The sequence below is a fragment of the Heptranchias perlo genome, chromosome 22 (assembly GCF_035084215.1).
Source record: "Heptranchias perlo isolate sHepPer1 chromosome 22, sHepPer1.hap1, whole genome shotgun sequence".
In the NCBI taxonomy this organism is placed as follows: domain Eukaryota; kingdom Metazoa; phylum Chordata; class Chondrichthyes; order Hexanchiformes; family Hexanchidae; genus Heptranchias; species Heptranchias perlo.
This window is the reverse complement of record NC_090346.1, coordinates 37,492,287-37,516,782: the sequence shown is the minus strand read 5'-3', so window position 1 is coordinate 37,516,782 and position 24,496 is coordinate 37,492,287. Positions and strand designations below refer to the sequence as shown.

General features: G+C 41.5%; 1 protein-coding gene across 9 annotated transcripts in view; it reads right to left on the bottom strand.

Annotated features, from left to right (window-relative positions):
- mapk8ip3 (mitogen-activated protein kinase 8 interacting protein 3) overlaps nucleotides 1–24,496 on the bottom strand; it is a 175,697-nt gene that overhangs the window by 114,818 nt on the left and 36,383 nt on the right. For all 9 annotated transcript variants that reach the window (XM_068003295.1, XM_068003299.1, XM_068003300.1 and 6 more), the window contains exons 2-4: nucleotides 18,420–18,540; nucleotides 16,087–16,157; nucleotides 13,204–13,298 (exon numbers count right to left, since the gene is read on the bottom strand). In XM_068003295.1, coding sequence (XP_067859396.1) covers nucleotides 13,204–13,298; nucleotides 16,087–16,157; nucleotides 18,420–18,540 — 287 coding nt within the window. The remainder of the gene's footprint in view (nucleotides 1–13,203; nucleotides 13,299–16,086; nucleotides 16,158–18,419; nucleotides 18,541–24,496) is intronic.

Genomic DNA, 24,496 nt, shown 5'->3' with positions numbered 1-24,496 from the left:
CCCTCCTTAAACCTCTTTGCCTCTCTACCTCTCTCCCCTTTATGACAGTCATTAATACCTAACTCTTTGACTAAGCTCTTGGTCACCTGTCCCAATATCTCCTTATGTGGCTCGTGTCAAATTTTGTTTGGTAACGCTGCTGTGAAGCATTTTGGGTCGTTTTACTATGTTAAAGGTGCAATATAAATGCAAGTTGTTGTTGTTGAAGGAAAAATTGATGCCAATAGCACTGCACTGATACAGAGAACGTTACAAAGCTGCAGCAAGTAAGGTAGTTGCAATAAAAACAGCACAGTTCCACAAATTACATTATACATGTTATGACAGGAAAGATATTGGCGCTGAAACTGCATTGGGGGTTCTACCAGTCTCCCGCCGTAACTCCAGTGGGAGGCTGGCAGAACACTTGGAGAAACGCATAAATGACCATTTTCAGCAGTTTACACCGTTTCTCCGAGGGTTCCTCCAGGCTCCTGCTGAACGTACAGCAGGAAACCAGAACTCCTCCCATGGAATTCCAGGGACAATGTATTGTAGGAAGGCATTTCCATGGGCCAAATCAGCCTGTCTCAATCCCCGCTGCTTTTATGTTTCAAGGCATCCTGGCACATAATAGGAGAGCCCTGGGTTCTGGATCATTTGGCAGAAACAACTGGCTACCTATGACAAAGCAATAGTCTTTGGAGAGTCAGAAAGGCCGTGGGATTGCAGAAGTTGGTGCAGAACTATTTAATGTACCATATTCTATGATTTGTTCAATATGTTGTATCAACATGTCCATACCCTATGGACGTGCACAACTGCACAATACTGCTTATAATAATACTGATCAAATCAGTATGCCCATTTTCTCATAACATCCCACCCCCACTTATAGTAGCACCAGTGCAGAAGATTATACTGATGCCGCACTACAGATTGTCCTTAAGCACGTCAATACCGATAGCATCAGCAGTGGCAACCTTAGTTACACAAGCCATAGTCACACGAAGAGCATCTTTAATTAATGCTCCCACTGCTGCATTTGGGGTCAAACCCTAAGATATAGTCATGGCTTACTGCAACTTGCTTGGAGAACAGTTACAGGCATTCACGAAGGAGAGATTCAGGGACCACATAGATTCCCCGTTCCAACCTCAGGGAGATGTGTGTGCATTGTGAGGAGCTGCCCTCCAACAGTATAATTCATGGAGTACCACAGGAGAAGTGTCATCGCATAACCGTGCAAAGGTGACTGTAGCACTGCCTTTGAAAGCAATGATTCCATAGTGACTCCAACAAGGAAGGCCACTGGCACTGATACAGGTGTATCAGGGTTGGTCACAGATATGTACAGTGACAGCATTCTTCTTTGTTCTTAGTGGGCCTTCCATGTTCCCTGCAGTTCCCTCATTGACTACATTGTCACCCACCAGTGCTATTGCTTCAACTAGGCAAGTATTTACTAGTACAGCACATGAACAACCAACATTGAGAAGTTCACAACACACAAGGGACAAATACGGTAACAAAAATACATTAAACACATACGCCACAAGTACTGAAAAACATATCAATTCATTTTTAGTATATCTTGCAGTCTGTCAATCTTGTGTAGAAAAGAAAGCAGAATATATCTAAAACCCAAAGTGGTGCCCAATGTTACTGCCTATAAGATCCCTGTGGCATAAAAGTTGGGGCCAGTGATGGCCTTAACTACTGCTGGTGGTGCATGACAGATGGTAACTGTCCCAGTGGATCTTCATGGACCAGGGAGCATATTTCAGTCACAGCCTCCCTGCTAAGCTGAGGCTTCGTCTGCCTGTGCTGATAGTTCAGGTGGATATTAAAAGCTTCCACTGCACTATTGGAAGGACAGGGAATTCTCACAACCTACGTTCCTCTCTCAATCAATGTCATCAAAAATATATTAACTGCTCATACATCTCATTACCCTTTAGCTCTAGCTATGCACACATTAGCTGCCATGATAGCCTACATACCAATAGTCACTCCATTCCATAACTAATTCATTTTATGTGAAGCTGTTTCTGGGTGGCAAGATATGGAACTATATAAAATGCAAGGCTTTCTTTCCATCATGCACTGGTTCTGCACTAAGCCCAGGCAGCTAACTCCGTTGCAGTAGATCTGATGTCTGGGGTAGTACTCGATGTGAGTCACTTGCCTCCTATTCTCTTTGCACTCCTGGGCCATCTTTTCCTCTTGCTCCTGATTAGCTGTGATATATCCAGTACCATGTTTTCAGGCAGAACACTTCTCTCTATTATTTCTTTTTAACTGCTTGGTGATAAATCAAAATCCTCCCTTTCATTAAACTCATTAATGCCAGATCTAACCAGGATTAAAATACTCACCTTTCAATTTGACTGTACATCTGCAGAATGCTACATGAGTTCAACTTTAATCTAAGAAGACTTTAATAAGTAAAAACACAGACTTTTCACTCACTTTGTGCACTAAACAGTCAATTTCTAACACATCCTTTTTACTCACATCTACTTTTGTACAAAACTAGCGACAACAGGAAAATCTAGCCCATTATATTTTATCTGCATGCTTGCTTGTCAGGCATCTTGGAGAAAGCATTAGTCAATGTACATTCACTAAACAAACTTTAATGATTAATCAATAAATGCAGTGATTAATCATAACAATTCAAAAATAAATGCTGAGATAGAAGGGACCATATTGTTCCCAGCTTGGGTAGGGACAGGGATGGAGCAAAAAAGATGCATTTGGAGCAGAAGGGTTGAAATGGCTGAACAGCATTTACCTTTTTCTCCATGGTTGGCGATGACTGGTAACACAGAAAACAGCCACAACAGCAGCAACAGCACAGCACAGAGAGCAGGACGAGAAGAACACAATTAATCAACACAGTTCAAAGGTCACAGACCAGCACAACACATAGCCAGTTGGCTACCCGTGAGAGGAGCCCCAATACTGCAGACAAAGAAAAAGCAAGCAAAGCATAAACAATATTCTATGGCACAATGAGGGCACTCGTGTAGGTATGCCAGGTCACAGATAGCTGCTTCAATTTACCAGGATCAATGTTTAAAATTACTTTTACACTTTGTCATGAACTTAAATAAAATTCATCAAAATATGCAGCATAAAAAACTCAAAGTGACATTCTTTTGTGCTCATTAATTTAGGAAAGTTTCAGCTTTAACTGCTTAAGAGTGCTAATCTCACATATCACCAGTATAGGGTGAATTCACCTATCGCATGCTCCACATAGACTTTACATTACCAGATTTGGTGTCAGTTTGTGGAATTTGATAACCTGTTTGGTTTACTTCTATGAGGCAAGGTAGAAGAGATGTACTTATTCTTTTGCCCTCAAACAAAATAACGATAGCACGTCCAACATGAGACTATCAGTTCAACAGTGCAAAACAATAACAGCAATAATATATTCCACCAAAATCAGAGACCATAAAAACAATAATAATAGCTGTTAAAGATTTTTTTGAATTACTTGGCATATCTACTAGAGGTCAGCATGAATCCCACAACACCTTGATTGCTGCTCTCTTCTCAGCACCAGCTGGGCCTCTGGGATATCACTCGGATAGAATTTCCAAAATTTGTCAGTGATGCTTCAATTTTGAATTTGACTCATCAGCCATTTCAAGCCACAGCACAGGAAGAGGCTAATGAAACAGCATCTCCCAAAAGTTATGAAACAGAGGAAGATTTTTTTGTTGCGCTTAATTATGCGGCACTTTCAAAAAGCGTTTGATAAAGCGCCGCATAATAGGCCTGTCATCAAGATTGAAGCCCATGGAATAAAGGGGGCAGTAGCAGCATGGATACAAAATTGGCTAAGTAATAGGAAGCAGAGAGTAGTGGTGAACGGTTTGTTTTTCAGACTAGAGGGAGGTGAACAGTGGTATTCCCCAAGGGTCGGTACTAGGACCACTGTTTTGCTTGATATATATTGATGACTTGGACTTGGGTATACAGGGCACAATTTCAAAATCTGCAGATGACACAAAATTTGAAAGTGTAGTGAACAGCAAGGAGGATAGTGATAGACTTCAAGAGGATACAGACAGGCTGGTGAAATGGGCGGACACATGGCAGATTAAGTTTAATGCAGAAAAATGCAAAGTAATACATTTCAGTAGGAAGAACGAGGAGAGGCAATATAAACTAGAGGGCACAATTCTAAAAGGGATACAGGAACAGAGAGATCTGGGGGTACATGTGCACAAATCGTTGAAAGTGGCAGGGCAGATTGAGAAAGCAGTTAAAAAAGTATACGGGATCCTGGGCTTTATAGAGGCATAGAGTACAAAAGCAAGGAAGTCATGATGAACCTTTATAAAACACTGGTTCGACCACAACTGGAGTATTGCGTCCAGTTCTGGGCACCGCACTTTAGAAAAGATGTGAAGGCCTTAGAGAGGGTGCAGAAAAGATTTACTAGAATGACTCCAGGGATGAGGGGCTTCAGTTACATGGATAGACTGGAGAAGCTGGGGTTGTTCTCCTTGGAACAGAGAAGGTTGAGAGAAGATTTGATAGAGGCATATGACATGCATAGACAGCTGGGATCAAGTGGATCCCTTGAAGAGTATAGAGATTGCCGGAGTAGAGTTAAGAGAGAAATCAGGAGGGCAAAAAGGGGACATGAGATTGCTTTGGCAGATAAGGCAAAGGAGAATCCAAAGAGCTTCTACAAATACATAAAGGGCAAAAAAGTAACTAGGGAGAGAGTAGGGCCTCTTAAGGATCAACAAGGTCATCTATGTGCGGAACCACAAGAGATGGGTGAGATCCTAAATTAATATTTCACATCGGTATTTACGATTGAGAAAGGCATGGATGTTAGGGAACTTGGGGAAATAAATAGTGATGTCTTGAGGAGTGTACATATTACAGAGAGGGAGGCGCTGGAAGTCTTAACGCGCATCAAGGTAGATAAATCTCCGGGACCGGATGAAATGTATCCCAGGACGTTATGGGAGGTTAGGGAGGAAATTGCGGGTCCCCTAGCAGAGATATTTGAATCATCGACAGCTACAGGTGAGGTGCCTGAAGATTGGAGGATAGCAAATGTTGTGCCTTTGTTTAAGAAGGGAGGCAGGGAAAAGCCTGGGAACTACAGACCGGTGAGCCTGACATCTGTAGTGGGTAAGTTGTTAGAGGGTATTCTGAGGGACAGGATCTACAGGCATTTGGAGAGGCAGGGACTGATTAGGAACAGTCAGCATGGTTTTGTGAGAGGAAAATCATGTCTCACGAATTTGATTGAGTTTTTTTGAAGGGGTAACCAAGAAGATAGATGAGGGCTGTGCAGTAGACGTGGTCTACATGGACTTCAGCAAAGCCTTTGACAAGGTACCGCATGGTAGGTTGTTACATAAGGTTAAATCTCACGGGATCCAAGGTGAGGTAGCCAATTGGATACAAAATTGGATTGACGACAGAAGACAGAGGGTGGTTGTAGAGGGTTGTTTTTCAAACTGGAGGCCTGTGACCAGCGGTGTGCCTCAGGGATCGGTGCTGGGTCCGCTGTTATTTGTTATTTATATTAATGATTTGGATGAGAATTTAGGAGGCATGGTTAGTAAGTTTGCAGATGACACCAAGATTGGTGGCATTGTGGACAGTGAAGAAGGTTATCTGGGATTGCAACGGGATCTTGATAAATTGGGCTCGTGGGCCGATGAATGGCAGATGGAGTTTAATTTAGATAAATGTGAGGTGATGCATTTTGGTAGATCGAATCGGGCCAGGACCTACTCCGTTAATGGTAGGGCGTTGGGGAGAGTTATAGAACAAAGAGATCTAGGAGTACAGGTTCATAGCTCCTTGAAAGTGGAGTCACAGGTGGATAGGGTGGTGAAGAAGGCATTCAGCATGCTTGGTTTCATTGGTCAGAACATTGAATACAGGAGTTGGGATGTCTTGTTGAAGTTGTACAAGACATTAGTAAGGCCACACTTGTAGTACTGTGTACAGTTCTGGTCACCCTATTATAGAAAGGATATTATTAAACTAGAAAGAGTGCAGAAAAGATTTACTAGGATGCTACCGGGACTTGATGGTTTGACTTATAGGGAGAGGTTGGATAGACTGAGACTTTTTTCCCTGGAGAGTAGGAGGTTTAGGGGTGATCTTATAGAAGTCTATAAAATAATGAGGGGCATAGATAAGGTAGATAGTCAAAATCTTTTCCCAAAGGTAGGGGAGTCTATAACGAGGGGGCATAGATTTAAGGTGAGAGGGGAGAGATACAAAAGGGTCCAGAGGGGCAATTTTTTCACTCAAAGGATGGTGAGTGTCTGGAACGAGCTGCCAGAGGCAGTAGTAGAGGCGGGTACAATTTTGTCTTTTAAAAAGCATTTGGACAGTTACATGGGTAAGATGGGTATAGAGGGATATGGGCCAAGTGCAGGCAATTGGGACTAGCTTAGTGGTACAAACTGGGCGACATGGACATGTTGGGCCGAAGGGCCTGTTTCCATGTTGTAAACTTCTATGATTCTATGATTCCAAGCATTTAAAATCATGAAAGGTCTAGACAGAACAGATAGAGAGAAACTGTTCCAATTGGCAGAAGGGTCAAGAATCAGAGGACATAGATTTAAGGTGATTGGCAAAGGAACCAAAGGTGACATGAGGAAAGACTTTTTTTTTAAAAACGCAGCGAGTGGTTAGGATCTGGAATGCACTACCGGGGGCGGGGGGGAGGGGTGCTGGAGACAGATTCAATCGTGGCTTTCGAAAGGGAACTGAACAAGTACCTGAAAGGAAAAAATTTGCAGGACATAATCATAACATTATGATTTAATTTGATAAGTTTCCTTCTTCTTTTGTATGACTTGGGTTGTGCCCCTCTAAAAAAAGGAGGCAATTTTGTTAGATTTTTTTTTAATTGACGACCGTGTCTCCTTGCAAGTTCACCAAAAGAGACATTGCGATCTCTGATTATTCCGGCCCGCTCACTGACTATTTCATCTGCTTGTGTGCTGTGTTTCAGTAGCTACTTTGTGACTGAAAACTGCTGGATTATTACATTGTCGTTAACATCACCTCGGAAAAATTGGGTGCTGCACTAATACTGCAATAAAGCCACCTGTACATTGTCCTTCTGGACATTTACACTATGCCACGTTTGTTCCAGGACCTGTTCATTATCCATTGATGATCCTCAGGACTTTTTTTAAAAATAGACTGGGACCATTTACATACATTGAAGTCCTGGAGCAGCACGTCGACAGTAATTGTGCCAACCCCTCCCTGGCCGTTTCTTCAGATTGCTGCTTTGGTTCAAGTACGTAGAATTATAGAAAGGTTACAGCACTGAAGGAGGCTATTCGGCCCAACGAGTCCGTGCCGGCTCCACGCAAGAGGAATCCAGCTAGTCCCACTCCCCCGCCCTATCCGCACCACGTGCTCCTTCTTCACGACCACCTGGGCGCAGATAAATTCCAGGAAGGGAGGCAGGCAGCAAGCGATCGCCCCCCCCACGTGCCACGTCCAGCCTGGTCCTGTGGATGGCCACCTTGGCCAGGCCAAGGAGCAGACCCACGAGGAGGTCCTCCGACTTGCCCTCCGCACCGGGTGGCCAAAGATCAGGAGAATGGGACTGAAGTGCAGCCAGAAATTCAGGAGCAGCTCCTTCAAATAATGGAGAGATCGCAACGTGAATCAGAACAGTTGGGATAATTTGTAATTACCAGACATAGTCTCTGTTAACAGTCAATTTGCTGTAGTGTACCTGAGGGTTAATCAGATACCTACCGGATGTGATGTCTGTGTACATAGTTAGATCCTTGGGTGTACTTGAAGCCATGGAATTACCTATCAAGTGTGATTTCTGTTGTTGGGATCTCATGCTAACCACTAATATACATCAGTGATGTTGAAACAAGGCTCAGAATGTTTGCAGACCCCATCTTTATTTAAAAAGGAATTTGGAATAGCTTAGAGAACCTGACTATGTGCCTCCCTCTTTAAAAGGGGTTCTCACAGTGGCATTTGTTCTTGAGGACAGATCCTGATGGTGACATTCTGGCCATACAATTCCATAGGGATTTTCCCAGTCTTCCATCATGACTCCAATAGGAGAATGGTGGAAAGCCCCAAAAAATTGTGGAAGCCAGGTATAACTGAGTTATGTCAGGTTTGGACTATTATTTGAGGGGGAGGAGGGTTTCACTAGACTCCCGTCAGAGTTACAAGAGACTGGGAGAACCCTCATGGAATTTCAGGTCTTCTCTTTTTAACAGGGGTCCTGTTAGCCAAACTATTTGCCCACATAACAGTAGTCACTACATTTCCAAATGTAATTCCCCCGTGTAAAACACTTTGGGGATGTTTTGATGTGAAAGGTGCTGTATAAGTGCAAGTTTTAAAACAACTTCTTCAGGCAATGTTTCTTTCTGCATCTACTGCCTGGGAAATCTTTAGCAATATCTGGTACACAGGGACATTCACACCAGCTTATGTAATCAATATCACTTTGTTTAGGATGTTGAATTCATCTCAACACGTCAGAAACTGATTCATTGAGTATCAGCTGCATCTCAGCCAAATTCACCCAGGCAGATATGTCAGGTTTACACAACCTTTGCTTTCAATTAGATTAATTATGCTCCCAAACCAGAATGATACTTCACTACTGTAGATTTTACTTGCATTTCAGGCCAGGACGGTCATCTGGTGAAAAGTCCCATGACGAAAAGATTTAAGAGACTGCCTGCAGGGACAGCAGCATATTCTTCGACTGAAATTATATTTGTACTCAGCGCACAGCACAGTGCAGATGTCAGGGCCTGCTTGAGGTAGTGTCCAGCACTCCATATCATCAGGTACTATCTTCAAGTGCATTAGTATTCCCAAAATGACCTGTGAAGACTGCACGACTCCAATATGCATAACAACCACTGGTAAATATTTTAAAAAGTACAATCTGCATCTAATTTTTGGCTTTAGAAATTATCACATGCTGTGGAAGATGCATAAGTATGAATTTTATGAGCATTCCCTGGAGTGTTCCTTTAATTGTTTAAAACTTGAACATTATCTAATCTGACTGAAGTTGACAGAATCATATTATAGTCAAGAATGCCCCCGGTTAATTTGTGATAAGGAATGTCTCATACAGTGGAATTTAATTGGATGCTACTGGCAATTGTGTGGAAGGTACTAAATTAAATTTCCCCCAACTAAACATTTACTACATTGGCACATCACTTTTAAATCACCAATCCTATTTTTTATTCTTCTTAAACACAATAAATAATACTGTCAATTATTCCACACTTGCCAGTATTTCCTTCTATTCAGTTGTGTACGCACTCACACAACCCTTTGCCAAGTGTTCTGAAACATATTCTGTGTGTTGTGGGAAATCCAGTTGTAACATTTAATTTTTCCACCACCAAAAGGACTTCTGTACTTCTCATTCCTTTGTGAAGGCTGTTGAGGAGAGTGTTGGAGAAATTAAGCCTTTGGGTGAAGACGGCACGAATGGGGGTTTCACTGGCGGAGTAAGTAAGGTAAAGGTATAGAAGGGTGATGAGCTGCAGGTACAAGTAAATCCTGCCGATGGACCAAATGAAGGACTGAGGTATCATTTAAAATTAGATATCTGACAAAGAGGTGGGAAAGACAGGTCAATAAGGAAGAGGTTGGAAGCAACATCGTTGTGGGTTTAGGTTCCGGCCAGCACCTGCGGAGCCCAGATCACAAAAGGAAGAACAGATGAAGCAGTGCTAGCAAAGTAAGCAGGTTGAGCTGTTCATACGACTCAGTGGGTTATTATACTGCATCGTGTGACACTGAGCAACACAGACCACCGAGGTCCCAGGTTTGTGTGTTGAGTTAGCTGTTTTCAGCCAAGCTAAGGGGTGGAGGATGACAGTTTAGTCAGCCTTGGCTCAGTCATAGCACTCTCGCCTCTGAGTCAAAAGGTTTTGGGTTCAAGCCCTACTCCAGAGGCTTGAGCTCATAACGTAGGCTGAAACTTCAGTGCAGTACTGAGGGAGTGCTGCAGTGTCGGAGGCGCCGTCTTTTGGATGAGACGTTAAACATAGGCTCTGTCTGTCTTCTTGGGTGGTGTAAAACATCTCATGGCACGATTTGAAGAAGAGCAGGGGAGCTCGCCCAGTGTCCTAGCCTGGCCAATATTTATCCCTCGACCAACAAAACTAAAACAGATTATTTGGACATTTATCTCATTTCTTGAACAGCAAATGAATTTGCAGAAAATTTGCTGTGAGCAAATTGGTTGCCAGGTTTCCTACATTACAACAGTGACTGCACTTCAAAAAGTATTTAATTGGCTGTAAAGCACTTTGGGGCATCCTGGGGTTGTAAAAGGCGCTATATAAAATGCAAGTTCTTTCTATTCCTTCTTTCTTTAACCTCAGTGTTCCCAGGCTGAGGAATAAAAAATTGGCCATGGTTTCCATTCCTGGAAGCTGTTCAGTTACCGCTGATGGAAAGTGTAGATCTGCGGACAGCAGGCGAGAACAGCATCAAGCTTGGCTTTGATGCCTCTAACAGGTTAAATAACCTGACAGCATTCACTTGCTGGGTTCAGTGACTGTGACCATGGAACCATATCTGGCATGACTCAGAGGAGAGGAAACATGGAGGAAAAAAGAGCTTATCAGCAGCACAGGCATCTAGCATAATTAGCAAGGAGGCCAAGAGAGGGTGGAGCCAGAGGACTGTGTTTAGTTTAATTTTTTATGCCAGTACCATGTGTGGAGAGAAGATGTAGCCAAAGTATTCAAATCCAAAAAAATTATGTTAATTTATTCAGTTAGGCAGCAATTATGGAGGTAATTTTAACCTAACTTGCCAGGCGGGAAACCCACGGGATCGGGTGGAACATCGGTTATACATTCCGCCCAATATTATTCTCCAGTGACTTCGATGCAGAGTAAAATTGAACGGGGTGTTACAACCAACATTGCACCTGATCCCGTCAATTTCCCGTCAGGGCGGGTTAGGTTAAAATTGCCCCCTATAACTTATTTCACTTTGTATTGTACCATTTGATCAGTAGATTATTTCTTTCTTTTCTTCAGCCAATAGTTATTTATCAAGATTTGGCCAAATGGCTCCCCCAATACCTCAGCAAGCTTATCTAATGGAAAGTCAGATCCTGAGTCTGTGCTGAATTAACTGGTCTGCCCTTTGGTAATGGTTAGAAGTGCTACAAGTGCTACTCATCACCCCTGGGTTAAGGAATTCAAAATTGGGCAGGGTTCCTGTTCCTAACTGGTATCTAATGATTCTACCTGGAAGACAGAAAGAGAGAGACTGTGTGTAAAGTTCACACTTGAAAAATAGCCACTTGGGTAGGGTAATGGAGGTGATCAGCATCTGTGGAATTGTAACCCAACAAGGAGTCAATAGGGTGCAAATTAGGGAACAGAAAAGGATTTAGCTTATTTAAATCTGTTCAGTATTTATTTATTAAACTTCAGTCAGTACTTATTCATTTTCTAACTTAGTAACTATTAAAACATAGTCAGTATTTACTGACTAAAATCCTTCAGTGTGTGCTTATTTAATAATATTCAATCAATACTTATTAAAACATAATCAGTAGCATCATCATTTATTCAATTCCTAAATTAAGAAATGAATTTCCAAAATCAGTTATGCTTAGGTAAGTTGTTGGTCCCAAAAGTATCAACAGCAGCGACAGTCAGGATTGTGTTGCTGAGGTAAGGTAGGAGGACTGAAGGTGCCTCATAGGCTGGGACTGTTTTCAAGAGGCAATGTGTTGGGATTGATGCAATCTTTAGGAGGAGACTATAGTGCTGAGGTAAAGCAGATTTAGAGCCAGGAGCATCCAAAATATGGAATGGAGGCTGGTGTGCAGTCTACTAAAGCCCTGGGAAAAGGACTCAAAGATGACTGACATTGCACTGTTCACATTTTCTGTGTTGCAATTACAAGTACTATACTATTACGTTTTTTTTATGAAATTACCCGATGGAATGCTGCTGCTATTAATGCATACAAAGTATTTATTCCTTTATACTGTTTCAAGCATTCCCCAAAACATTAACTAATGCATTAAATAGTATTATACAAAAGTTCCTATCGAGGAATGGTGTGTACCTACTCCCACATTACTCCAATGCCACTCTTTGCTAGCCATTCAGAGGTATGCAAGAGTTCTCCACCAATGGCTCCCTATCTGATTGTCTAAACCTTCTGTCAAAATACACCTAACCTCTGTCCGTTGCCTCCCTACAGCAGGGCTAAGATCATGAACTCAACAGCGTAGAAGTCTGAGCTTGGCATTACACTTTGGTACCATCTCAACTCTATTAAAGGAATTAATCAACATACCATTAATTACTTTTGATGGGAGCCTACTTCACGCATGCAGTCTCGCTTTTGGCTTGACAATTTTGCACTCACATCCTCTAGTTGCACAATCTCAGTTTCTCAAATAATCTGCTAGCATTCACATTATCCATGCCTTTCTGCGTTTCAAAAACATTGGTCATATCCCTTGGTCTTCCTCCTGTCCTGTGATTCTGACATTATCCTACATGACAATCTGGAGTAGATTTTCAACTTGCCGCCTGGTGTAAAGCTGGTGTTGCGGATCAGCCGTTATTCTAACGTAGAAATGAAAATCGGGCGGTTTCTAAAATGGACAACCAAACCACAACACCAGTTTTATGCTCAAGTGACAAGTTGAAAATCTACTCGTCTGTCATACATAATCCTGACATTGTGCTATATAAGGTTCTAATTTGGTCCTGATAATGTCCTAACAAACTCTCCTACATGATCCTGACATAGCAATGACACTGAAGGTGATAGAATTACTTGACCCTGACATCGGCACAATACTGATGCGACAGTCATATGACAATGACACAATCCTGCCATAAAACCCTGCCGGTGGATGCTGACAATACAAGTTCCCTCACCCTCGGAATTAAATACGCCATTTGAAGCATCACACTACAAACATAGGTTTTCAGTTCTGTTTTTCTGACTATTCAAATAGTTGAACTATATTCTCACTGATTCAGGTTAATGAGTCTCAATCAGGTAAGCCATAGGGCTCGTCATAGATTTGCCGGTGCTGTTAAAAATATAAATTCTACTATTATTCTTTAAGTCAGCCTTTGCACACCATCAAACAATCCATCATCTGCAAATCAGCAAAAACACCTGGTTTAACGAAACCCTTACTTGTTCCTTCCAGTCATCGTTCCATCTGATTGGGCATTGCCACCAACTTGGTGCATCTTGGATCGTTCTATATGTTCCACGTAAGTCTGTATCATCTGCAAGAAAGAATCATAGAATGGTTACAGCACGGAAGGAGGCCATTCGGCCCATCGAGTCCATGCCGGAGATGAAAGAACAATTTAGTCACAGTAAACAGGGGAAAAGTAATTTTAATAAACCTGTTTGAAACTGCTAGTACAAATCTTTTCAGCACTCTACCCACACACTGGGGTAGCCAGCCAGGGTCGTTACAGGCAGTCTGTGTTACAATGCTGATGCATAAAGCACTTTGACAGATCCACAAATGGCTTCAGGAAGAGGACATTTGTTTATTTTTTAAAAAAACGATTTTCTAGCTGCAGTCGTTTACATTATTTTTCCTTTCCATAACCGCACCCTACACTCTCCCACCATCTCCCCCCAACCCCCAAGTAATCGCAGAGTGAGAAGGTGCCCTGTCAGAACCAACAATGTCCATCTGACTGGGTATTTCCTGATCAAAGTCAAGATTTGTTCAATCACAGGTTAAAGGTCACTATCATCAGAAATCTGCAACTTGTAAATCTCTTGAAATTGCTTACTTAGCTGTCAGCAAGGTATCAGACTGCAAATCAGGAGTCTTTTTATTGGTACTAGTTTTGAAGATGTTAAAGGGCACATTCTATATATCAAATTTTAAAAAACACTAAAAGACGCCAATTCTTGACATTTTTGTATCCATTCTACTACTCATGATGATATATTGCTACATAACGGTGCATCACCAAACTGTCTTTCCAACTTTATATCTGAGGTCTTATAGAACAGATTTGGACTCCTTCACACTATCAGTTTAACCCATTACATCATATGTAATGTTAATACAGTCAGCCAGCCAGGCTTCGATGGTATGGGGACATTAAAGGACTAACATGCTGTCAGGTAGAATAACAGGAAGTGGACTAGCTACATGGTCAGTTTTTGATATTAGCCATGCTACCAGGGAAGAAGCTGAGCAGAGGCCATAAACTTACTAACAGGAAGAGAGGCAAAACTAAAAGGCTGAGTAAACCTGATCTACTTAATGCCAAATGTACCAAAACACATTCCAGTGATTTGTGGGGGGATAATACAGGTAGCATCTCCTTTGTTACATCTACAGCCCAAGTAGTGCTGGAACCTTATATGTTAGCAGGAATTATGTGATGTAGTTCCTCCCCAGCAAGTCAATGCTACAACTTTAATGTTGGTACAAAATAATTAAAGTGCCATGAGGCTCAAAGGGGACTGGCCAGAGGAGAAGGTGATTTGCCAAACTGCTCAAGCATACCTCCTGCCGTGCCTATTAAGGGGCCGAGTAAATGGAATCAGAGATGAAGTCCATGAACTGAGCCAGTTTTATCAATCAAGCAGGGCAGCATGGATGAGGGGAATGGAGAACAGACAAACTCAATGGAAGAGGAACAAGGGAAAAATTGACAAACAGGAAAAACAGAAGACTGGGCTTACTAGTAAGCTTATCGCTAAGACTAGAATGGGCCTTACTGTTACACACTAATACACCTGAATAAGTAACTCTTATTTGTGTGCACCAATCTGCTCCAATAAAAGATATCCAAATCTATATAAAGAATGCACCCAAAAATTGAGTGATATTTACCATCAAACATACACAGACCACAGGAATGTATTTCACATCTGTAATATGTTATGACCAGAATTACCTCAGAGCAAGATACTAACAGAAAGTACAAATGAATGTAAACCTGTTTCATGCTCTTCTTCAGTAACTCTTACAAAGAATTGTACAACTCCTGCCTGATATAGATATTTCTCACAAATTATTCTGGGGCAAAACTGTTGTCATGAACCTAAATCCATGCCACAATACAAAAGAAGCTCTCTACAACCGGAGGTAAAAAAAAAATTTAAATTTCTACTTATTGCATATGCATATTGTGTGAACAAAGTACTAGATGTAATGTGCTAAATGTGGTGTTAATTCACTTATGAAGCTCAACTCTATAAACTTACTTAGATTCAGATATGTTTCTACCTCAATAGGGCATATTTTCATCTTCACCCCCTGGACAGTAATCTGGAGAAGCGGAATAAAGAACCTGCCCAATTTTCATTTTATTGCAATCAATGGAGTGAAAATCAGGTAGGTTCTATAAAGGGCAGGCGATGAAGATGAAACTCTACCCCAACGTGTTTGAAGCATCTTACAGTGCTAGTCAGCTCCTACCTGAATGTGTCACAGTGACCCTTCAGTGTGACTCAGATACCCTGAGTCAGAATAAGAACATAAGAAATAGGAGCAGGTGTAGGCCATACGGCCCCTCAAGCCTGCTCCGCAATTCAATAAGATCATGGCTGATCTTCGACCTCAAAATGCACTTTCCTACCCTATTCCCATATCCCTTGATTTCCCTAGAGTCCAAAAATCTATCTATACCAGCCTTGAACATATTCAATGACTCAGCATCCACAGCCCTCTGGGGTAGAGAATTCCAAAGATTCACAACCCTCTGAGTGAAGAAATTCCTCCTCATCTCAGTTTTAAATGGACAACCCCTTATCCTAAGACTATGCCCCCTAGTTCTAGACTCTCCAGCCAGATGAAACAAGCTCTCAGCATCTACACTGACAAACCCCCTCAGAATCTTGTATTTTTCAATGAGATTACCTCTCATTCTTCTGAACTCCAGATAGTATAGGCCCATTCTAGTCTTAGCGATAAGCTCCTAACCTAACCATGTCTCAAGTACCTGTAAGGTTTTTTCAAGGACCTTCCATGAAAAGTCAGCTTCTTTCATATAGAATAAGTTTGCATGTGGCTAAACTGATTGTCGGAGCTCTTACCTCAGTGTGCCTCAGGTGTAAGGCATTGTATTCCTTCTTCATCTCTGTCTCCCGCTCCTCAAGTCTGGTAACTGCAATAAAGGTCAGAATCAATCACATGGCTGAATTAGACCCACATCAACCCAAATGTGTTTAAAGAATCCCATTTAATAAAATCAGACAAAATCTAGCAATGTAGAAATGAAAACAGAATTTCAGTACATAAGCAGATTGTGATTAGTTTAAAAAAAGGAACAGAACTTGTACATTTTTTTTTCATTTTCTACCAAAAAATGAGATGCGTATGAATGCTTTAAAAGTTGTGTCTTGCCTGTGAGAAACTTTACCAAATTGAAAAATTCAGCCTTTTTGTTCAGCTTTGATTATTTGTGTTGAGTTGGATTTTTCAAATTAACAATCACAAATTGTGAGACACTGAAGTGATTCATTAAAAGGACCTCCATCTACAGGTATAAGGAAAGTGGAATTATCAGCACATGCAGTCTATTTTATGAGGTTTCTGAGGCCCAGTAGGAGCTACACCGTCCTTTCGAGAATTCCAAAATAGTAGGAATATTATTTTGAGCTCTGGAGCCCCCTCTGGAGCTATGGGATGTAACAAGTTTAATGATGTGTTTCCTTAGAGGGACTGTATAAAACACTAGTTAGGCCACAGCTACAGTACTGCGTACAGTTCTGGTCACCACATTACAGGAAAGATGTGATTGCACATGAGAAGGTACAGAAGAGATTTACGAGGATGTTGCCAGGACTGCAGAATTTTAGCTATGAGGAAAGATTGGATAGGCTGGGGTTGTTTTCTTTGGAAAAGAGGGGGCTGAGGGGAGATTTAACTGAGGTGTATAAAATTATGAGGGGCCTAGATAGAGTGGATAGGAAGGACCTGTATCCCTTAGCAGAAAGGTCAATAATCAGGGGGCATAGATTTAAAGTAATTGGTAGAAAGATTACAGGGGAGTTGAGGATAAATGTTTTCACCCAGAGGGCGGTGGGGGTCTGGAACTCACTGCCTGAAAAGGGTTTCTGCCTTTACCACCCTATCACACTTCAAGTGCATATCTGAGTACTTTTTAAGATATGGCTACGAACCAAGTGCTGGAAAGTGGGATTAGGCTGGCTAGCTCTTTTTCGGCTAGCAGATACGATGGGCTAAATGGCCTCCTTCTGTGCCGTAAATTTCTATGATTCTATGGTAATGTATAAAGGATTTTGAACATATAAATGTATAACATAGCTTATGAAGCATGTGTAAGCATCAGTAGCCTATCATATCATGTAAGATAGTAGGTGGGAGAAGGAGAAAGAAACTGGTGATCGAAAGGCAAACTGAGAGCACGAGAGCTGTGGCAGGGACAGAAAAACAATGACAAAAACAGTAAAGTTGGTTGCAAAAATCTAATAGGAAAAAGGAGGCCGACGAAAAAGCATGACAGTTCTATTCAAAAATGGTGACGATGCTTATCTGTGTTCATACTCGCACACAGGTCAAACTGGACTTTATAGCTCAATGTTACTTAAGCCAAGAATCACTTCTGGCATACTTGATACCTCCTGGTTGAGCACAGTTGAGAATGAACAAATCATTGTGAGATGGCCTCTGCACTATAATTTCTGCAACATGTCCTGATGAATGTTTACAACAAGGTCAATGATTTGCAAATCTTGAGATAGTACTTGATTTTTTAGCACTTATTGGGGCGGTAGGGGAGGGGGTACTGGAAATCCTTTCATTGGTCTGATGATTAGGATGCAAAGCGAGTTTGTGCTGGCATTTTCTTCTCCTGCTAAGAACATTGTCTCAACTATCGCACCATGTCCCATTCACCCATCACCTCTGTGCTCGCTGGCCTACAATGGCTCCCAGTCCGGCAATGCCTTGGTTTTAAAATTCTCATCTTTGTTTTCAAATCCCTCCAGGGCCTCACCCCTCCCTACCTCTGTAACCTCCTCCAGCCCTACAATCCTCCGGGATCTCTGCGCTCCTTCAATTCTGGCCTCTTGCGCATCCCCAATTTTAATTGCTCCAACATTGGGCGACTGTGCCTTCAGCTGCCTAGGCCCTAAGCTCTGGAATTCCCTTCCTAAACCTCTCCACTTCCCTCTCCTCCTTTAAGACGCTCCTTAAAACCTACCTCTGCCTGTCCTAATATCTTCTTTTGTGGCTCGGTGTCAAATTTTGTTTGATAATCACGCCTATGAAGAGCCTTGAGACATTTTACTATGTTAAAGGTGCTATATAAATGCAAGTTGTTGTTGGTGGTGGTGGTGGTGGTCGTCGTGAAGGATGATGTTCCTTTACAGCCCTCTGTTGCAACAATTCATTCTAAACTTACGTTGGTCTGCATAGTTCTTGGACTTGAGTTCCAGCTGTCTGGTCTGCAGTTCCAGAGACTCCACGTGTGTCTGAAGTTCCTTCTTCTCCTGCTCCAGTGCATCTTCAAATTCAATAAATTTCTACACACAAAAAAGGAAAGGATTGGTTGAGAATAGGGGAAGTGACAAAATATTCACGTTAAAAGTAAGCCACATTCAAGTGGTTGAAGACTTTTTCTTAAGCAAATTAGAATTTTTGGTTTAGTTTTATATGTAGCATAATGTAATAGTGTACTATAATACAGTTTATAGTAAGTATATTATAATTTATATTCAGATTGCATTGTTCAATCCAGAAGTAACACGCGTTATTTAGATTCCTCGAATGAGCGTGGCAGAACATGTCAAATATCTAAAACTGTTTCCCACCAGAGAAAAATATCTGCTGATTAAAACACGTTCCCCTAGCAACCACACTGCTACCAATGATCAGGAATCCCGAGCCAAGCAATTAAAATAATTCACACGTTCACAGCCATGACAACACTGGCAAAACCAATTTTTTTTATATATATAGCTGCTTTGAGAGGACTTCACGTCCTCTATAAAGGTGATAACTTGCCACAGTGCCTCAGTCTGTTTCCTTTTTATTCCTGTTTAATGATCTATTCTAAGTTCAGAAGTATGATAATTATATCCATTTCTGTTTAAATTCCGAATTGACGGAAAACAAACTGAAGATGCGTTGTATACAACTTTTCCCCCAAAAGGCAGACTTGTTATTAGGTTGACTACAATAATCAGCCCAGTTCGTTCACAGGATAAATAAACCCAATGGATCCTGCATATGTTACGTATAACATAGTCTCTATATAGCGTACATTAGACTATGTAATACAGTGCTTGAAACAATGTAATATATAATGTGTAACATAAAATAAAAATTGTAACACGCTGGACAGCATATTTCCCATATTCTGCTGAAAGAAACAAAATTACTATGCCAGTCACGATTTACCTTCAGCTCCTATCATTATGACCTTTTTGCATCTATCATGCCGTTAATACTACGTACAGCACACCAGATACAAACAATAAAAACAAAATTTACACTTTTTAAATAAGAATGATATAAAAAGAATGTGCAGCAGTGAGTTTAAGGCAGTAATCCGGGCCTCATGATTGACATATCTCACACACATTGATTCTAAGCTCATCATCCACAGCTGGAAATTTGTCTGCAGGCCCAAAATGAATCAGGCCGTTAAAATGACAGGTTTATATCTCATTTCCTTCACCAAAGTACATCTCGGTTGTTAGGACAGTAAATAGCTAAGCCGCACACGTGAAGGTGGTCCCAGGTTGAATCCTCAGGCTGCATGGAGTGAGCTGATCTCAGCAGAGGCTATGATGGGGGATCCACAATTAACTACATCTCTTCCAGATTAGTGAGGAAAAAAAATAAGCCAGGGTTTTTTACTCCTCATCAATGTAAAGTGATCCTTGCTGCTGGAAGTGCACGTCCATCTGTGTTGGACAAGGACGGGGTTCAGCTCAGTTGCAATATTCCCTCCCACCTGCTATCAAGTCAAGTACTGACAGGTACCATGTAGGTTCACATGAAGAACTGTCACTTGGAGCCATAGCCCTGCAAGAGGTCGAAGCCTTCAGGAGAGGAAAAGGGGAGGAAGGCAAATTAGCAGAAAAAGTTGAAATTAACGTGTACCTGATGTCTGTCACGGTCACACAATGTAGTGTCAGGAATCAAAGTTCAGTAATACTCTGACATCCATCAACATCACTTCCACAACACTGCTGACACTTCCATACATGTGATGAAAGAGAAGTATATTGATTGAGTTTACATGCTATCGATATCAGTCGGACAGCACAGTATCAGCACAGCAGTGGTTTTAATACATACATATTTCCTGTCTCTCATAAATTCATTGGGGTTAATTTCCAAGGGTCAAGTAAAACAGCATGTTGGGTAAATTTAGATACTTCTGGAAAGGGAAAAAAGTCTACCCAAAATATTTAGCCAATCTTCCGATACAAAAGCACTGAAAATTATATGTATGGAAAGTTAAGATATCCAATCAGCAGTCGCACTGATTCAAAATTACCACTCTATTGAAAATAAGCCACTTAACCCATGCAAATCAATCTTTCCCAATCTGGACAGATGATAGGGAGTGGAAAATGGCACTGAAACAAGACAGAGCTGAAACTGAGATTGTCAAACATTGCACCTTTAAGTTCTGGCGAGACAAATCGGTAAAATATAGCAGTCTTGAAATTCCATAGAGGTTCTCCCATCATAACTCTAGCCAGAGACTGGCAGGACTAATACCAGGAAAAACAACCATGGAAGCTAGCAGATTGTTATAAAAACTCAACTAGTTCACTAATCCCGTTCAGGGAAGGGCACCTGTTGACTCTTTATGCCTCTGAAGCAAGTGATGGGCAATAAATGTGGCCTTGTGTCTCCCACATCCCAAGAACAAATAAAAAATTAAATTGGTGGTTAACAAAATTGCAAGTATTGGCAACATTGCAGTATCAGGAAGCTGAGGCTGACCCTGTGGTAGGTACAGTGTCAGAAACCATAGAATGATACAGCACAGGAGGAGGCCATTTGGCCCATCGTGCCTGTGCTGGCTCTTTGAAAGAGCTGTAAAATTAGTCCCACTCCCCTGCTCTTTCCCCCCATAGCCCTGCAAATTTTTCCACTTCAAGTATTTATCCAATTCTCTTTTGAAAATTACTACTGAATCTGTTTCCACCACCTTTTCAGGCAGTGCAGTCCAGATCATAACAACTCGCTGCTTTAAAATTTTTTCCTCATGTCGCCTCTCATTCTTTTGCCAATTACCTTAAATCTGTGTCCTCTGATTACCGACCCCTCTGCCACTGGAAACAGTTTCTCCTTATTTATTTTATCAAAACCCTTCATGATTTTGAACACCTCGATCCCCTTAACCTTCTCTGCTCTAAGGAGAGCAACCCAGATTCTCTAGTCTCGCCACATAACTAAAGTCTTTCATCCCTGGTACCATTCTAATAAATCTCCGCTGCACCCTCTCTAAGGCCTTGACATCCTTCCTAAAGGGTGGTGCCCAGAATTGGGCACAATACTCCAGCTGGGGCCTAACCAGTGTTTTATAAAGGTTTAGCATAACTTCCTTGCTTTTGTACTCTATGCCTCTATTTATAAAACCCAGGATCCCGTATGCTTTTTTAACAGCCTTCTCAACTTGTCCTGACACTTTCAAAGACTTGTGTATATACACCCCCAAGGTCTCTCTGTTCCTGCATCCCCTTTAAAATTGTATCATTTAGTTTATATTGCCTCTCCTCATTCTTCCTACCAAATTGCATCACTTCACACTTCTCTACTTAAAATTTCATCTGCAACGTGTCCACCCATTTCACCAGTCTGTCTATGTCCTCCTGAAGTCTGTTACCATCCTCCTCACTGTTTATTACATTTCCGAGTTTCGTGTCATCTGCAAACTTTGAAATTGTGCCCTGTATACCCAAGTCCAGGTCATATATGTGGTACTTTATCAAATGCCTTTTGAAAATCCATATACACATCAACCGCATTACCCTCATCAACCCTCTCAGTTACTTCATCAAAGAACTCAATCAAGTTAGTCAAACAAGATTTGCCTTTAACAAATCCATGCTGGCTTTCATTTATTAACCCATATTTTTCCAAGTGCCAATTAATTATGTCCCAGATTAATGTCTCTAAAAGTTTCCCCACCATCGACATTACACTCCATTGCAGAGTCAGGAAGCTGAGGCTGACCCTGTGGTGGATACAGAGTCAGGAAGCTGAGGCTGACCCTGTGGTGGATACAGAGTCAGGAAGCTGAGGCTGACCCTGTGGTGGATATCTCCATTAAGAATTCTGCCCAATGCTCACCAGTTAATTCTGTTACGGTGCCTATAAATAAATATTCTTACGGATATTTTACGTTCAGAAAATTATCATTTATTTCCAAAGAATTCAGCTTTTACAGTCAATTATATCTAACTATACAATCAATTTGTTTGTGTCTTTAGTGGCTGTAGGATCATATTCATATTTCATCGACAAAGTCGTCAACCAATAAGATGGCAGAAGTGACAGGAGCCCAACCAAATGTCTGAGTTTCCTATTGATCCAAAGTCTTTCATTGTCTGCAATGTGGTAATATTTCCCGTGTTATTGCGCATTAGTAGAATCAACACTTCAGGCTCAAATTACTATTCAGGTCAGTCACAATCTAAAGTAAAATTACTGCTGGAAATCCAATGAGATCAGTCACATTTTAAAGTAAAATTACTACTCAGAGCATAGCATCATATCAAGCTTTGTTTGAAGCCACCCCAAGGGATACTTGTTACTGGATTTGCAATCATCCCAAGAATGACTCACAGGAGTCAGCTCTGAGACACACTCAATTCAGATTTTTTTTAATTTTGCGCATGAGCAACACCATAGGAGCTTTGCAAGTGTTTATAAATTTGCAAGACCTTTTTCATAAGGTTGAAAGTTACGCAGCAGGCTGCCTTGATGGCCCAGTGGGTAAGGAACATAGGAACAGGAGTAGGCCATTCAGCCCCTTGAGCCTGTTCCACCATTCAATTAGATCATGGTTGATCTGTATCTCAATCCATCTATCCTAAATGCACCACATAGTTTGGTACTGAGCCACGTGGATCAGGAAAGTCCTAGGTTTGATCTTTGTGCTGACTTTGCTGAACTCAGCCTGAGTGGCTAGTAAGGGAGCACGTTAAAATTGGACACATCATCCCTGGGTTGGTGAGGGAAAATAAAATCAGTAAGGGTTTTCACTTCCGATTGCTATCTAATAGCTCCTGCTGAAAAATGGGAATCTAATGACATCAAAGGGTAGAAATTTTGTTAGGTCGTTCCCAGAACAAGAATGGTGGGCGTGGGGCATCTGCCTGTTGCACTGCGCATGACTTTTCCCTAATTATTTACGCATGCGAACGCCCTGCTCGTTCAGCTGCCGCATGGACAGGATTTTGGAAACACAGCTGCAGTGAGTTAAAGGGCTGCAGCCATGAAGTGTTCTTTTTCTTTCCCATTCACTGAACTCGCTGATAAAATTATGGATTTGGATGTAAAGATGGAATTGTAGCTGGCACTATTTGATAGAGTACACAAACAAGGAAAAGAAAGGAAAGGAAAGGGAGTGCACAGTTTTAACTACAATAAAGAGTGACAAGTTTCAAGGTTGCAAACACAGTGAACTCTGGATTTTGCATTGTAATGATACAGAGTATTTAGAATCGCTTGTCTGCATTTTGTACCAAAAAGCAGAAACTGTTTAAATCTGAAATTTGTGGACGGTGAGATATTATTCCCAAGCAGCCTCGGGAAGTTGCAAAGGTGAGCAAGCTACAGCAAAAGCATTATTTAATATTTTCCCTCATGACCTACAAATAACATAGAACCATTTTGAAATTCTAGTTAGTAAATCCTCTGAATTAAACTCCCATTTCATATGAACTGAAAGGAAGTGGTTTAAAAATTCACACTACATGCCGCCAATGGAGGGTTCATGAAAGTGCACAGGTATATTTGCAGATGGAGCCCTTGAAGTATTGGTGCATGTAGTGAGGCAAAGAAGGTGTGCCCCAGTTAGCACGGGTACCCTCCTCAGAGTGGAGTCATCCAAAATGCCTGCCAGGAGCTAGCTGGAAGGGTGATTGCTCTCTGCAACACCCAAAGGACCTGCCTGCAAATGTGGAAGAAGATGGCAGACCTAAGAAAAGTTGCAAGGTAATGCTACCCAGCAGATTCCTACAGCAAGTATCTGTCCCAACTATACATGTCACAAAGTGTGTCCTCAGAATCTGTTGCTCATGTACTGCTGGTTTCTCCAAAGCTAGCAAGTAGCCTTACACCCCCTTGAATGTTTAATGTGCATGGCAATACAGTAGTACGGCACACAAACAGGATACAAGTTACATTTGGAACTGCTGTCGCACTGAAATGTTAATGGTGCTTTACACAGCAAAACTTGCCAATAGGCCCTAGCTGTGTGATGCATGTGCAGTTACTGACACACAGGAA